Raw genomic sequence first — 16,828 nt, 5'->3', positions numbered from 1 at the left:
GTTGCATATTACTTCCATGTTTTTCGTTCTTTTCTCTTAGAGCTCATCTTTTTTCTTGAGTCTGCTTACTGTTTTTGTTATCAAAGTGTGGAATCATAAGTTTTAATATTCCTATCATTTTCATATACTTTTCCAATTCAATTAAGTGCAATATTGTGTCTTTTTACCACAATTCTGAAAGCCTTCGGCCTGCTAAAGCCAAGAGTCTAGCATTGTTTTGTACTTTTGGGTATATATGCCTTTCATGTTGCAATAATCTATTTTTTTGTGAATCTCAAATCACAAAAGGTACATAAGAAGTGTAGTTCTCCTTTCTCTTCTGCCTTTGTGCGTGGCATAGAGACATGCAATATTATGAAACTCGTCTTTTTTGTCACATTTTGAACAGTACGCTTTTAGGCACAATCCTTTGTGTTTGCTAGAAATATAGAGCCAGATGTATCAAGAATGCATTTTGCGAATCGGAAATAGCGATTTTTAAGAAATCGCTATTTCTGAGTCGCAAAATGCAATGTATCAAATTTGCAATTCAGTAGTAGCGATTTCTTAAAAATCGCAAATGCTATTACCGAATCGCAAATTGCCCATATGTCGGCCCATATTTGCGAATATTTTGCATGTCCCAAATTGCGAATTCCTAACTGTAATTCACAATTTTGGGAAATGCAAGGTCCAGGGTGCTGGGGCCTAAGGCCCCCTCTGCTGCACCCCAAAACATTTTTTAACAACATGTAAGGTGCACACATGCCAAAAGGGCATGTGTGCTTTACATGTAAATTTTAAAAATGCATTTTAAATGCATTTCTAAAATTTGCACATGGTTACCATCAAGTTCAACTTGGTGGCAATAGCGATTCCTTAATGCCCAATTTGGATTAAGGAATTGCTTCATACATGTGCTTTAGAAATAGCAAATAAGGATTTCTTATTTGCGATTTCTTATTTAGAGAGTCGCAATTTGTGACACTCTAAACAGGGTCGCAATTTTAAGGAATCGCTTTGATACATTCTGAAAGGGCTTTTTCCATTCGCAAACGGGCATTCACACCGTTTGCGAATGCAAAAAGCTTTGATACATCTGGCCCATAGTTTTTACGTTCTTTGAAGGTTCCCTTAATGTTTCCACGTAGATTGAGGCTTAAGTGACTTTTTTGATAAACTCAGCTTTTCTATCATTAGGTTCATCCTGGAACACATAAACTATTGGCATGTTTTTATGTCTTTGTGTCTATTGCGATTTTAATGGCTGGAGATACGAATTAAATGCTTTTACCTAGTTTTCTCATTATTGATTTGCACGAAGAGTGAACGCAACATAGAGGAATTCAGTTTATTGTTATTCAGTGTGCCGAAGGAGGTGTGTGTAGAGTTCACAAAATTGGTGAGGACTTTAATGATTGGTGGAAAAGACAGCATCTTCTTTTGCCATCTTAATTGGGTTTTGGTTATCCACGAATTGCCCCATCTGGGATTGAGGTCATTAGATTTAAAAAATTTTGCTATCATAGTCCGAACTTGTTTGACCTATCTTTATAGACATCTCCTCAAAGACATTAGTGGTACAAAGATAGTTACCAGTGGGACCACTAGGAGGTACATGCTACTAAAACCAAGAAGAGGTTGAGAGTCATAGATGTTCCTGCCATTTACCCGCACTTCACTGAATTTCTTCACATTTCGCCAACCCCTGCCTTGGGCCTTATTTTAATGAAAGATTTGGTTTCTCTGGGTATTCAGCAGTTCTACGTCAGCTGCTAGGTGCCCATCAAGGCAGAAAACTGGCCTGCGCCCCAGAGGGGCACAGGGAGAGGCAACCACCACATCCAGCCACATCTTGCACCCAGTCACGTTCCACACCACAGCTCGTCTAGCCCAGCCCTTGGAGCCAATCCTTTTCCCAAAGTTACAGATCCGACTTTCTAACTTCCCTTACCTACATTGTTCCAACATGTCAGAGGCTTTTCACCTTCGAAACCTGCTGCAGATGTAGGTGCGGCCCGGCGTGAGATTTACACCATCTCCCCTGGATTTTCAAGGACCAGCAAGAGCTCACTGGATACCCCTGGAACCATAACACTTTCCAAGGCTCAGGCCCCTCTCTTGGGGAAAACCCAGTCGGGCCTGTTGGCTTCTCTGGGATCTTTTTTGTTACTGCACTGGGCCTGTTTTGGCCGACACAGGCTCGGGGATTGGAACCTGACTCCCTTTTGATTGGCTGATGACAACATAGGCCATCAGCCATGCCTTCCAAACACTGCATGCCCATCTCTTACAGCCGACTGACCCATGTTCAACTGCTGTTCACCTGCTGTTCAAGTTCTTTCACCTGGAACCCTCTTCCACTTTGGCCTTCAAACTTCTTGTTTGTATATTTGCTACTACCACCAAGATTTGCACTCGAGGCAGATCCACCTGGGTGTTCAGCCAGCGATTCTGTGCCTTCCACAGTGGTCCTACTACTTGTCACTGCTTAGCCCCTGCTGTTCTCAGCACCAGCAATGGCCGGGTATGAACCAGACACTCCAATGCCATTCATTTTCAGGACTACTTGATTCAAGTGAGTTGTACTCCTTTGCGGATTCTGACTTCTGTAGCCACTGTCCTGCCGTCTAAATCAACCAACCCCTTTTCTGGTATCTAATGTGCATTTGTATCAGGCACCTTCACCCAGTGTTCGGTTCATTTCTCAGTGGCAGTTCTGCTTACCAAACGTGGTCTACTAGACACTCGCATTTGATGCCCAGTTTTATGTCAGCGAGTTGGCATTCTTTCCCATTTAAAGTCTGGGATTGTTTTGGCTCTAACACCTCTAATCATTCCCTTTACCAGATAAAATTTGGGTTTTCAGGTGCCAGCTCCAGGCAAACTTTGGAGGGAATCAGTTACTAGATAGTATGACTAGTCTTTCGACTACCTTGGTCAGGCTAACCATTTGCATGTCAGGACGACTATGGACCTCCATAAGACTTTCCTCTAGCTACACCCTGCCAAGGCATAGTTCCCCATCTTTCTAGTGGTATCACACATGCTTATGCTCCACCTCTCTAACAGAGCAGGTGAGATGAGATGATGGTGTACTTCCCACAAGGCCGCAGGGGGAACCTACCACAGTTGGCACGCACTGGCCCTCGCATTCAGTGTGCCAAAGGGTTTCAATCAGCCCTCCAACCTACCCATGTATTAGTCTCCTTGTTATGTGTTTCAGGACAGTCTGGTGGGTAACAAACATCACCACAGACCTCTTCACTCGGCATGATCTTTCCCACTTACTGTATGACATAATCAGGGTGCAATGAATAAAGGCCACCGGGGCGGTCACTGGAGGAGGGTGCAGAAGTGGTTGATCTCCCTCAGCTCTGGAGATTTGGCAAAACTGCTGCCAGATTTTTGTTACACTTTCCACCAGAGCAGAGAACAGCCTCCAACCACAAAATCTTATCAGCCAACCCATAACCAGTTTCTGTGCACTGCAATGGAGAAAATGTGCCTTGTGGGGTCTGACTGCACTCAGGCACAGGTCACATGTAGGGTATAAGCCATCCTTCGTGACCTACCTTCCTGCTGTGTTAAATCCTCCTGGGGTACTGCATAGACCCCACATGTTTTCTGCATGACAGTTTCACACCCTCTTGAACTCTCTCTCCAAAGTTCTTTTCAACTTTCCCTTACCCTTTATTTTGGCTATCAGTCTAGCTTCTGTAGTTCTTTGCTTTGGGCTGTATTCCCAAGCAACCCGACTCAGAGAAGACCTGATTCCATGACAGCGGTTCCTTTCGATATACAGAGATCAACACAGAGCCAGCAGCCTTCTCTAAATTTGGCTGCTGAAGTACTCTCAGGCTGATGGAGATAATATCATTTGGCATCCCAATTGACACTGCTCTAGCCAACAAACTTTAAACCAGGCCCATATTTACTTGCAGTTCCTCTTATTTCTGCATGCTGAATGAAAAGCCCTGTGAACAACCATGAGCAGATAAACTGTCAGAGACTGACAAAGTTCCAGGTGAGGAACATCTTATCGACAACTCACAGGACAGAACTAGAATTCTCATCACTCAATTTCTTCGGGCAGAACTGAGGAACCATTCTAGGCACAAATGCTCAAATCATCCCTATTTCCTTCATCTCCTTGTGTGCTCTTTCCTTCTCTTTCCATCCGTCCATTCTCTCTTTCTCCTCTCCCCTCCCTTTTTTCCCTCTTTGATTAATTTCTCTCTACTCTCTCCATCCATCCCTCCCTCTCTTTCTCTCTCTTGAAGCCTCCTTGCTGCAATTAACCTCAGGGAGCTGTTGAAAGTGACAGAGGCATTAGGAGTGGCCATGGGCTTTCACAACTGTCCCCCAAGAGCTCCAATCTATTGGCAAAATGCCCGGTGGAAGAAAAGGCCAGTCCTGCCTGGCAGCTTCCTCTTCCATTTATCTTCATCAACCCATTCAGTCCCGCTTCTTGTCAGACCCCTTGGGGGACTCTTGGATTAAGTGAGAATTCTTGTTTAATTTGGGAGGGGGGTGTTGTAGTGTTGCAGGAATGAGCATTGGGACCGACATACACATCATGACATCTTCCAGCGCTTGTGTTCTGCAGATGCACTTGTGAAAAAAGGATGAGAGGTACTGAAGTAGCAAACAGACAACTGAGGAGCCATGCAGTTCAGCTACCTTTCTGCTTCTGCCTAATAATGTTCTTGGAATTGTTGCTGTCTGGCACAATATTTCTGTTTGTGCCAAGTTTTGAGGTGTATGACCAGGCAGTGATGTACCTTGAATAAGGGAATACAGTTTACTTTAAGTGACTACTCCATTAATGTTCGTACAGACTCAAAAGATGCCACAGGTCAGAGGTGGCCAAGCAGCACATTGAGAGTGTGAATGAAAGGTGTGAATGAAGGCTTACCATCCCTACCCTTTGGCGCCACCATTTGCTGCAAGTCTTAGCACATGACCAGTGAGGGTACAATATAGTACCAGTGAGTCTGTCAGTGTCAGACACATATGCAGGAAGTACGGCTGCTCAGGCTGCTCAAACCAGACATAGAATTCCATTCTTAATCCACAGGCAGTGGTGCTCACTGTGCTGAAATCTATAGGGTTAAAGGGTATGGAAATGATGGGGAAATGTGTTATGTAAGGCTGCTTTTCATAAATCTTTTACCTTTGACATTCAAGAAGGACTATCTCAGAGTGTCTGGGTCACAGGACAGGATGTCAAATACGTTAAATGGCACTACATTTTGGCTTGCTGAATGGATTAGAGCTATCGGCCATGATTGGAGTAGTTTAGCTTTGGAGCAAGAAGAACTTTAGAGGTTTGTGCAGTCTGCAAACCATTTTTTTATTTCTGTGTTATTCATTCAGTTACCAAATGTTCACGCACAAAGAGAGAAGAAATGGAGAACCTTATCTATTTACCATGTTGGCTATTATTTGTAGGGCACCACACTTATGTTCAACCTGTCATCTGTCCTGAAGGATGAGTCCATTTGGGCAAGGCCCTACCAGTTTTATCCAGAACACTTCTTGGATGCTGATGGTCAATTCATCAAACGAGAAGCCTTCCTACCTTTTTCTGCAGGTAAATAGACGCTTGTTAGACTATGCAGGTGTAGATTAGATCAGTTCGCTAGAGTCTGTAAGCATGTCAAATGCAGGTTTGACTAACATGTATATTTGCAGATGAAGACAGTATTGCTGATGCTATGTGTTTACATCCGGGCATAAATAGATGGCATAGACATATAGGAGCCTATTTAGAAAGTTAAACTTGCATGCAACTAAATCGGCACCTGTACGTTTATTTTTACACTTTTGAGTAACTATACTACTTTTGGCTAGTCACTATTTACTGGTGTAAAGTTACTCAAATGTGTCTCCTCCACTGAAATGGTTGGAGCCAAATGCACAATTGTAAAGTTACTACAGCCAAAAAAGAGCACCTGTAAGTCCAGCACCGCAAATCCCACCAATGGTACTGCAGCACCATTCTTTAAAAAATAATGGAGGTGGGGACTTAAATTGAATTATTTTAAATAGTTACCCTACACAGAGGGTCTGTGACTGCTTAAAAAATTAAATGCTATTTGCAGATGAATAAAGTATATCTAAATAAAAATATAAATGTAAAATTGATAAATGTTAAATGCACAGTAAATGTAAAGGATGTTGAAATTGTATACCAAAAATAGTTTGGTATCCTTAGCTTGAGTCTTGGGAGCTGCTCAAGTACAGCAAAAAGCAGATTGGTCAATTAAAGCACTTATACCACTAATATCACCAACAAAACACATACATTAAGAGTAAAAAGGACAATGAAATATGCTAGAACCTGTCATAGTGCTTTGTCTTTTAGAAATAAATAAAAATGTTGATATGCTCCAACTATCCAATAAAATGAAATTTTGCGATGTTTGTGTAGCTTTTGTATATGTATTAAACAACATATTTTATAATTTATTTAGTTGTTTATTGTATGCTTGTTACTGTAGCTTTTTATTGCTTTGAGTTTCAAGTTGTAAAAATTGTTACTGTGCCCAGTAGTCATTCATTGAGTGTTCCCAAAAGACAAAAGATTTAGAACTGCTATATAAATATAAATATATATTAATGTGAAAAGGGTTATCTAAAGATAAAACATATTTTTATTTACAGCCAATTGTGGATGAAGTTTATGAACTCTGTGTGAATGTAAATGTTATGTTTCTCAGTTTTTATATAGTTCATGTTCACCATTTATTTAGCCACTCAGTTGTTATATATTATATAATTTGGGTTTCTCCATGGAGCATGATTTGAACTCATCTCCCTTAAAAGGATAGATTACATTTTGATTCATATATTCTGAATTGATCATGGAGGGAGGGAGGGGATTTCCACCTCAGTGCTTATCTTCCTGCTTGATAACAACCAGCACCTCCCAAGACAGCAGGAGCGCACTATAACAGCCAGTGTTGAACATTTTATTTGTATAATTATTCTCACTATTTTCATCAGACTGTTTGTGTTATAGCCTTACTTTAAGTATTCGAAGGTCATAACCTTGCCCAGTGCTAGTTAAAGTGAAACCAGTTCAGATTTTCTGATCAAATTAGCAGTGACCATTTTAAATCAAATCAATCAAATCATTAACATTTATAAAGCGCGCTACTCACCCGTGCGGGTCTCAAGGCGCTAGGGGGGAAAGGGGGGGTTATCGCTGCTCGAACAGCCAAGTCTTTAGGACCCGTCTCTGTTATTAGCCTATCAAGGAATGTTCTGATGTTTGAATAGATGGTGGAATGGCATTACCTCATAGAAGATTAAAAAAAACAAGAGCAGGTAGACATTTCTTCTCACTCTCACCCTTGTCTCACAGGACGCCGTGTCTGTTTGGGGGAGCAGCTGGCCAGGATGGAGCTCTTTCTCTTCTACACAATGTTTCTTCAGCAGTTCACTTTCTTCATCCCAAGAGATAAGCCAAGACCTAGTGAAGAGACCACCAGCAGCACCATAAGAGCCCCCATGCCTTACCAGTTATGTGCTGAAGTGAGATGAAGGAAGGTCACCCTCCATGGCAAAACATCTTAACATGAACATATACAAGATAATAGGGCACCTGGTGGCTCCTTCAGGAATTGATGGCTGAAATTTAACACAGATTATTATTGCTCCTTAGAAGTAAGGCCATGATTTTAAATTTTCTGGTGCAAAACTGCACTGATGAAATTTTGCACCAAAACGTTTAGCAATGCCTTGCACCATTTCGGAGCACCAGCCGGGCACCATATTTATAGAATGGTGCAAGCTGGTGCAAAGGGTAGGCTAGCGTCCAAAAAAATGACGTTAGCCGGTTGGGGCTGGCGGTATGAAGAAGGGGATTTTGCACCCAAAAATTACGTTAGGCAGGTTAGAGTAGACTCTAACCAGCCTAGCGTCATTTTCTGACTCAAAACCATCCATACCACATGACTCCTGCCTTAAAAAAGACAGGAGTCATGCCCACCACCCCATTGGCTAGCACAGGGGACCAGGGTCCCCTGGGCATTGCCATTGCACCCAGTGCCATGTAGGGGCCCATTTCAGGGCCCCCAATGGCACTTAAAGAAAACAAAAAAACGTACCTGTACTTAACTATTCTTACCTGTGATGGGGTCCCCATACTCCGCTGTCCCTTTGGTGTGGGTGGGGGTGTCCCTGGGGCCTGTGGAGGGCACCTGTGGGCTTATTCAATGGGGTTCCACCATGGAAATAGGCCCACAGGTCCCCTAACACCTGCCCTGACCTAGGCATTAAATAATGGTGCAAACCAAGCTTTGCAGCATTATTTGACCCCTCTTCCCCGTGCATGACTTTTGCAGGGGGGATAAATATGGCGCTAAGGCCATAGAGTCATTTTTTGCACGGGAATGCCTACTTTGCATCTCATTGATGCAAAGTAGGTTTCCACGTCCCAAAAATTACTTTAACTCCATAAATTTGGCACTAGACGGGTCTAGTGCTGAAGTATAAATATGAAGTTAATTTTGCACCGAATGTGCGTAAAAAAAATGACACAAATTCAGCGCAAAACAAGTATAAATATGCCCATAGGTTTCTCAAATTAGACTGCAATTTGCTGTGTAAAATGGATGTGCGATATTATAATTTTGATGGTAAAGTACTTGGCTTTTGCATGCCACATCGTTCACCCAGTCCCATAATCCCTTATTTGTGAGATAATTTTCATTCAATTTAGTTGAAAAATCCTCCCAATAAAATTAGTTTTCAGTTTTTTCCATGACAAAGCCTACTTTTAACAATTGTTTAAAAAAAGTCTTTGTGAAGATAACAAAATCTGAAAAGTGAATCAAAATCTATCCAAAGTTCGAGTACACAGTTTCACTGTTTTTCCATCCTTAAGGACAGTACTGTAAATTCTATCTTTCTAATATTGTATAGAGGTGTAGATTTGAAAACATTCCTATGTAAAATTGTGATTGTGGGATAAGTACAAATATGCTAGCTAGCTTAAAACAATTGTTGCTTCTTTAATGCCCCTCTTTAGGTTCATGTAAAAAGGGCATGCAAATTTGAAATGACCATTTCACTGAGGTTGACTTCAGACATTTGTTCATTCACTGCCCGGTCAGTCCCATTGTTGACGATAGGCCTGATTTAGAGTTTGGCAGATGGGTTACTCTGTCACAAACGTGATGGAGATCTACCTTATTACAAATGCATTTTATCTTGTAGCACCTGTAATAAGAAGGGCAGGATATCCATCCAGTTATGACGGAGTAACCTGTCCGCCAAACTCTGAGCCAGGCCCTATATGTGGCCACCCACAATCGATATAAGTGGACTTCCATGCAACAATACTTAAAAAAGGCATGGGCAACAACAATGGGCCTGTCTTTCATAAGAAATTGAATTCTTGATGCTACAAATCCGCAGGCAATTGAATAGGAGAGCACTCAACACATTTCAGGAAAAACACATACTTTTATTTTGTGATATACAAATGTACATTTCATTTCAACACTAAAATTCTGTGTATTTTTTAAATGTATACTGAAAGTTACATTTCCTAACTATGAATTTAACACCACAAAGAGTTACTGATTTGTGTATGATTTGGATTTCTTATTTAGCCGTACATGGAACATTTGGTCCGTCCAATGTCTAAATAGACCTGGTCTTGGTGGGTTAGTAGTAACTGAGATTTTTTAGAGAGTAATATCTCGTTTACCAAGGTTGTCCAATACTTGGTGCAGATTACATGGAAGACCCCAGTTTATGAACAATGAACAATATTTGCTTTAGGGTTTGCAATAATTAGGAGTCAAATATGACACAAAGACTTCAGGTTAAAAATGTGTTGAGGTAACCACTGTGATGAGCCACAGGAAGCCAGCTGTTTGTTGCCAACCTTAATGGGAGTATTATGACTGAATATAGACAATAAAAAGTCCTTTTCAAGAACAAGCATTAGCTGTCCTCAGCATCTATAAAGCCCAGTGAGTTCTGTATAGTCAGAAGTTCCTTATGAGGATTGGTCCCTTCCTTTCCCAAACATTTTGCAGGCTATGTCACTACATGACACTTGCGCTCATCCTTAATGGATCTCTTTGAAGTCTAGAAGTTCCCAGAGATGTGCACAGCCAGATTTTCAGAAGCAGGCTGCAGCACTCTGAAGCTTCTTTTTTACCATCTGCAGATACAGAAATCACCTGATTTACAGAAGGCTTCTGAAAACTTGGCTGTTCAAGCTATACCTGTTATACAACTGGAGAGCAAAGCATAATATGTGTGTTAGGCTTAGCAGAAGTTCTTGAAGCCTATTGTCGTAGGTGTGCTCTATAAATCAGCACAATAAATAAATTGAGCTACTTATACTCGGTGACTGGATAGGGCAATAGAAATCCGTCAACAGCACTGCCAGGATGCGAAGAGACCAAATTGTAAAGGTAGGTTAAGCATGTATGGAAGGTGGGCGGCTAGAAGGCAGAGGGAAGGAGGGATTCTGACGTAGAGATGCATAAATGCTGTTTAGGGGTGTGTAACCTCCAACACCCTAATAATACCGGCTTGTAATACATGTTCAGTAAGTAACAACGTACCGAGAGGAACTCTAGCCAAGGACGGAAACGATCTGTTTGGGGATGGAGGGAATAACCAAGATACCTGAGCGCCTATAGGAACATTTTGTTATATTTTTCTTTAGTCTGTGCTCTATTCTTAATATGTCTTAGCTTTTACACAGATGGTTTCCTTTTTATTATTATTTTTTTGGATGAGCTTAAGTTTTCTGCATGCACCAATAGGGTTTATTGCTGTTAAGTGGGCGTGATTGGGTGTTACTTTTCTGTTTATATAATTCCCTCACTGTCACAAGGCTACAAACAGCTGATAGTCTTGGATAATTATGATTAATAAATATGTTTGATTAATCATTAGTCTCCACTTTCCGTCTTTTATCAGCTTTACGTTATACATGTCCACTATGCTAGTCAATACAGTTAGGCCCATATTTATACTTTTTTAGCGCCACATTTGCGTCATTTTTTAATGCAAAAGCGGCACAAACTTGCAAAATACAATTGTATTTTGTAAGTTTGTGCCGTTTTTGCGTCAAAAAGCGGCGCAAATGCGGTGCTAAAAAAGTATAAATATGGGCCTTAATTCTTTCAGCATTCCACACATCAATCCATGCCCTTTTTAGGGTAGAGCCTGCGTCTCATGTAGTTAGAAAAGGGCTCGGAGCCCTGTCCATGTCACATCAGTGTCTTTCATTGGTTCATGGGCTTGCCTGTTAAAATCTGCTTGCTTTCATTAATGGAAGGCATGCATACGTCATGCCTATTCTGGTGGTTAGCCCTCCTCGAGCGCAACGACCAAGTACTGAAAACATGCAAGGCTCGCTGTTTTCCGTCTGGTTTGTGGACTACTTTTTAATATCTTTTTTCGCAGCGCAATCTGGTGTTTGCAGATGTGGGATCGTGTATGTTTGATTTCAGTGTGTTCGTACCTGCTGTTATTTTTATTTTGTCACAAGTTTTGTAAGTGTAAGTGAAAGCATCAGGTTTTTTTGGGGTTTATATTTGCTTTTGTGTGCTTTATGCGGTGATGTGCGATCGTGTTTTGAAATGGTTCATGCGTGTGTTTGTTTTCCGTGGCTTCGTACGTGGCGTTATCTTCATTTTGTTACAGTGTTAATCGTTTTGTAGGTGTAACTGAAAGCATCCATTTATTTCTGTGTTTATATTTGTTTGCGTGTGATTTATGCGTCCTTTATTTTATTATTTATCATTGGGTAAGTTAGAGCATTTGTTTATATTTTCAAATGTGCCTGTCTTTTTAATTTTTGCTTTGCTTACTCTGTGTCTGATACACTGCTTATTGTTGTGTATGTTAGAGCATCAGTTTCGTTTTTTATTTATTTGTTCTTGTTTTATTTTGTGCTTGGCTTGATGAAAGGTTTACAGCTGCTTTATTTGCCATGCTTGTTATTAATCTTTTGTGTGCCAGGAGTGTACCCTAACTCCCTTAAAGGGAGCACCCCAAGTTTTGTTTTGCTGAACATTGTGATTAGTGGGGGCACATTGCTTTAAGTTTAGATAGCATGGGAGTCGGCAACGACGTCTTTATATGCAGTACTGTTGCTAGTGCGTGGCACATTGTTTCCTGGCTGACCACATATTGTCTGGTAAAAACACATCGCAACCGTCCCGTGTTGCTGGTAGAACACGTGCGTTAGCACTTCTAACATTGGGACATTACTTTTTCTTTCCTCATTTGGCGATACTTCCTGATGTGATGGCGCTACATATATGAATTACCCCATCAATTTCAATAAAACTTACTTGTCAGGGCCGGTCCTCACAATGCCGATTCGACGGATTTGGAGGTCTACACGGCTGTGGGGAGGAACTGTAAAATTACCACAAAGGGGTCTTGGGGGGGGAGCGCCGATATCAGCAGTCTCCCTCCCCTCGGATTATTGCGAGAGTGGTACAGCCCATTCGCGCAGTTTTTTGGGTGCTACTTGGGCTTCACGGGTGCGGGGTTTTAGTAGCATGGGCTACTATATACATTTTGGGCAACATGTTAGGTCGCCACCATTTTGTTGGGAATCTCTGCCAGTGCGCCAGGCCTTTTCCAGCGCTGCAGGTTTTTTTTTTTCTTTGTTGGCAGATTTTGTCTTTGCTTGCGGAGTTAGGTAGCGAGGCAGCTTTGGTGGCGAGCAGCAGGTGTAGGTGGTAGGGGAGTCTAGTTAAAAATAAACACAACAATCTTTGCGGGATATCCGGGCCTGCGCTAAGCAGCGTGCTTACCTGGTGTCCTTGTGGGGCGATCCAGTCCGTTTTTCTCGTGGCAGATCGGAGGGAAGTCGGAGATGGCCCATAGCATGGACTGGCGGGTTCTGCAGGCTATGCAGCTGCCCCGTGAGGCGGGGCGCCTCGTTTTGTTGGCGGAGCATGCCGCCTGCCGGGAGCGTCCGGTGCGGCGAGCGGTGTGGCGGCCGCGGTGGCGGCATGCTCGCCAACTCGCGGGAATCGCGGGCGGATGGCACCCCAGGTGAGGAGAGCGGGTGGTGGGGGGGGCAGGGGCGGGGGGTCCGCAACAGCCGTCAAGCAGGTGGGTGGTGGGATTTTGAGGCAGCCGCGCCCATTAGGGGCGCGGCAGGGTACATTGATGCTTCAGTCAGGAGCCAGGCGAGGGCCGGGGGCGGATACAGCTCCACCATCGGAGGGAGCAAAGGGGCGGCGGCAGATTCCCTCGGCGGCGTGACAGCAGAATGGAGGCCTCTCAAGGGAGGCGGGTCCCGAGCAGGTGGGGTCTAGGCAGGCGGGAGAGGTATCCACCCGGCAGGCAAGTAGGTAGACTCACGTAGGGGACAGCAGCAGGGAGGACGTTCTACCACGAGAGGAAGGAGAGGCAGATGGGGTACAAGGAAGAGGCAAGAAGGATGCAAAGGACAGGGATTTTTTTATGGAGAATGTCGAGGAAGCGTGGGGGGCCCCAGGGGGGCAAGGAGTGCAGTTGCAGGGTATGGAGTGGGTTTATTGTGGGGAGGGTGCCGGTATCTCGTCTCCTCGGGGTACGTCGGGGTACGTCACATCCTGGAATGGAGTGACGAAGCCGGGCAAGAAGTGGAAGAAGATGGAATTACTCTCAAGGTGCACCCGCCCACCCGTACTTATGGGGGGTTGAAAAAAGCAGGCGCTGGGCAGGGGGTCTGTGGCGCGGGTGGTTTAGATAGCGATGAGGGGGAGAGTCAAGAAGTCGCGGGGGTAGCCTGGGGGGGGGCACTGAGGTTCTACTACTCAACGATACGTTGGGATTTTTTCAGGGGGACCGGAGCAGTAGCAAGGATGGGGACCCAGGCGGGCTCGGCACGGCCTCAGCACCCTGGGAAGAAGAGAAGGTGGGGCCCAGGGCGACTAGCTGGATTGGGCCTCGACGAGTTGGCATGACGGTGCGGGCCAAGGCAATAGCTCGGCGACACTACACTGGATCGGGTGTTGCGCCCACCAGTGAGAGGGTGGGTAGTGCGAAGCGGCCTGGCCATGCACCAGGATGGGAGGGGCCTCAGGCGGCCCGCGGCGACCGCGCACCCCAGCGGCACGAGTGGATGACCTCGTTAAGAAGGCTCGTTTTGGGGACGGGTGGGTGGACACTGACAGTGAGGATGTGGACGAGCAGGAGAGGTTGGATTATGACGAGGATAGTGTCGAGGAAGGGGAGATACGCGACGAGGATGCATGGTGGGCAGTGGGGGGGGAGTCTAATGTTGTCCATCAGTCATTGCAGGTGCCGTCAACATCTTCAGGAGAGCGGAGAGAGACAAGATGGAAGGCTTCGGGCGGCCCCCCTTGTTGCGAACAGGTAACGCGCCGCAAGTTTTAAAGCAGGTGGGGGTGGCGGTAGGGACAGAGGACGGGGGTGCGGGGGAGCGACTGCAAAAAGGGGTGTACGTGGCGGACGTGGGCGTAGGCACGGAGGAGGTGAAAGAACAGGTAGGTAGGGCGAAGGACGGGGACACTGTTAAGGGCGGGGAAGAATATGGTGTTGGCAAGGTCAGCGAGAAACACAAGCGGCTACCTTATATGGGGACAGCAAAACCTTTGGGCGCGCATCTTATGCAGGCAACCAAAGAGAAAATATGGAAAGGGGAGTACGTTGAAATGCTTAAATTGCTGCACTGGGTGGTGCGAGCAAAAGAAGGCTCTAAGGAGGAAGAGTATGAACTGGCGAAGTGGCCTAGGGTCCCAGTGACCATTGAAAATTGGACGGCGGCGTTTCTTATTTTCGCCAGTGTATATTGCGAGCATTTCCCGGAGTGGGCGGTGGCTCTATTCAAGTACATGGATATCATACGGAAGTCGTACTTGAATTACGGGGGCTATGCGTGGGTGCAATATGATGAGGAATTTCGCGCACGTATGGCGGCAGATGAAGAAACTCAATGGGGTGAAATAGATACAGATCTCTGGCAATTTACGATGGGGCCGGCGAAGTTTGGTAAGACGGTTTTTACGGCCAGCGGGTTGCCAATTATTTATCGGCCCTTTCGAGATCGCCCCACCCAGGGTGGGGCCAATGCAGGGGGTTATGCTGGGAAAAAGTCTGGTGTGGCAGGTACGGGAAGAAAATCCAGAGCTTGTTGGGATTTCAACAAAGGTTTGTGCACGAGGGAGTATTGTAAGCTCAGGCACGAATGCTCCAAGTGCGGGGGAAAGCATGCTCTCACCAACTGTTCAGGGGGAGCCAGCGTCGGGCAACAGTCTACGGCATCAGGTGGTAATAACGCAGGAAATCAGGGACAGCCCAAGATGAGGGGGCAGAGTGGGCTGGGGAAGAGCTACTACGCCAGTTAAGTTGGACAGGCTTTGTTTTTGGGTGAGTCGTTATGATTTGAAAAGTCAAGGGCAGCTGTTGTTGAAGGGATTTTCTGAGGGTTTGGAACTAGGATACAACGATCCGTGGCAGCGTCGGTGGGTGGAGAATTTGCATTCCGTTCAGGGGAGGGAGGAGCTGGTGCGGCTCAAACTTGAGAAAGAGGTGGCCGAGGGGAGAATGGAAGGCCCTTTTGAGGACTGGCCTTTAGAGAATTTGATTGTCTCCCCTATCAGAGTGGTGCCCAAGAAGGAGCCAGGGCAATATCGGTTGATACACCATTTGTCCTGGCCAGAGGGGGCGTCGGTCAATGATTTTATACCGGAGGAACTCACTAAAGTGTCATATGCCTCTGTGAACGTGGCAACGGCATTGGTGGAGGCATTGGGTCCGGGCACCCTGATTGCAAAAACGGATATAAAATCCGCTTTCAGACTCCTGCCGGTGCACCTGCAGGATTTTAAACTATTTGGTATTCAATTTCAAGGCAGCTGGTATGTGGGTAAGGCGCTGCCTATGGGTTGCTCCATTTCTTGCTCATTATTTGAATGTTTTAGCACCTTTTTGCAGTGGATTTTTGTAACGGTCACAGGGCAAGCGTCTGTTACGCACTATTTAGATGATTTTTTCATCGCAGGGACAAAAGAGTCGGAGTCCTGTAATCTTGCTTTGCAGAGTTTTCAGCCGCTCATGGGGGATCTGGGTGTGCCCCTGGCCCCCGAAAAGACGGTAGCGCCCTGTACGGCATTGTCCTTTCTGGGCATCGAGCTGGATACAGTGGCCATGGTGGTGCGATTGACAAAAAGCGGACCATGTTAGAGACAGTGCGGTACATGGTCCAAAAAAGGAAAGTGACAGTGAAAGAAATTCAAGTACTGTTGGGTCATTTGAATTTTGCCTGCCGCGTGGTGCGCGCTGGCAGGACTTTTTGCAGGAGACTCGGTATGGCACTTTCGGGTGGCACACAGCCACATCATCAAATACGACTTAGCGCCGGGGTCAAGGAGGATTTGAGAATGTGGTGCGTATTTTTGAAGTCATTCAATGGAATCCCGATTCAGGCATGGCCCTTGTGCAAATGGGATGTGCAAATTATTTCGGATGCGGCGGGGGCGTCGGGATTCGGAATCTACTGGCAAGGAAAATTTTGTGCGGAACAGTGGCCGAAGGCGTGGCGTGCGGGAGGTCGTAGTATTGCCTTTCTGGAGTTGTTCCCATTGGTGGTGGCAGTGTGTGTGTGGGGACAATGGTTACGACACAAGCGAGTGTTATTCCGAGTGGACAACATGGCAGTTGTGCAAGTGGTAAATCGGCAGTCAGCTAGAGACCCGCAGGTGCTGCAGCTTCTTCGAATTTTTGTGTTGGAATGTTTGCGCTGTGACATTTACTTTAGGGCGCGGCATGTGCCTGGGGTGAATAATGACATTGCGGATGCGTTATCTCGTTCGCAGTGGGAGAGGTTCCGTGGGTTGGT

General features: G+C 45.1%; 1 protein-coding gene across 1 annotated transcript in view; it reads left to right on the top strand.

The window, feature by feature from the left end:
• LOC138292729 (cytochrome P450 2D15-like) overlaps window positions 1-10,905 on the top strand; it is a 275,538-nt gene extending 264,633 nt beyond the window's left edge. Inside the window, exons 8-9 of the mRNA XM_069231467.1 lie at window positions 5,434-5,575; window positions 7,352-10,905. Coding sequence (XP_069087568.1) covers window positions 5,434-5,575; window positions 7,352-7,530 — 321 coding nt within the window. The 3' untranslated portion in view covers window positions 7,531-10,905. The remainder of the gene's footprint in view (window positions 1-5,433; window positions 5,576-7,351) is intronic.
• Window positions 10,906-16,828: the final 5,923 nt, after the last annotated feature.

This window comes from Pleurodeles waltl, chromosome 4_2 (genome assembly GCF_031143425.1).
Source record: "Pleurodeles waltl isolate 20211129_DDA chromosome 4_2, aPleWal1.hap1.20221129, whole genome shotgun sequence".
In the NCBI taxonomy this organism is placed as follows: domain Eukaryota; kingdom Metazoa; phylum Chordata; class Amphibia; order Caudata; family Salamandridae; genus Pleurodeles; species Pleurodeles waltl.
The sequence above is the reverse complement of the archived record's forward strand: the minus strand, read 5'-3'. Positions and strand labels throughout refer to the sequence as shown.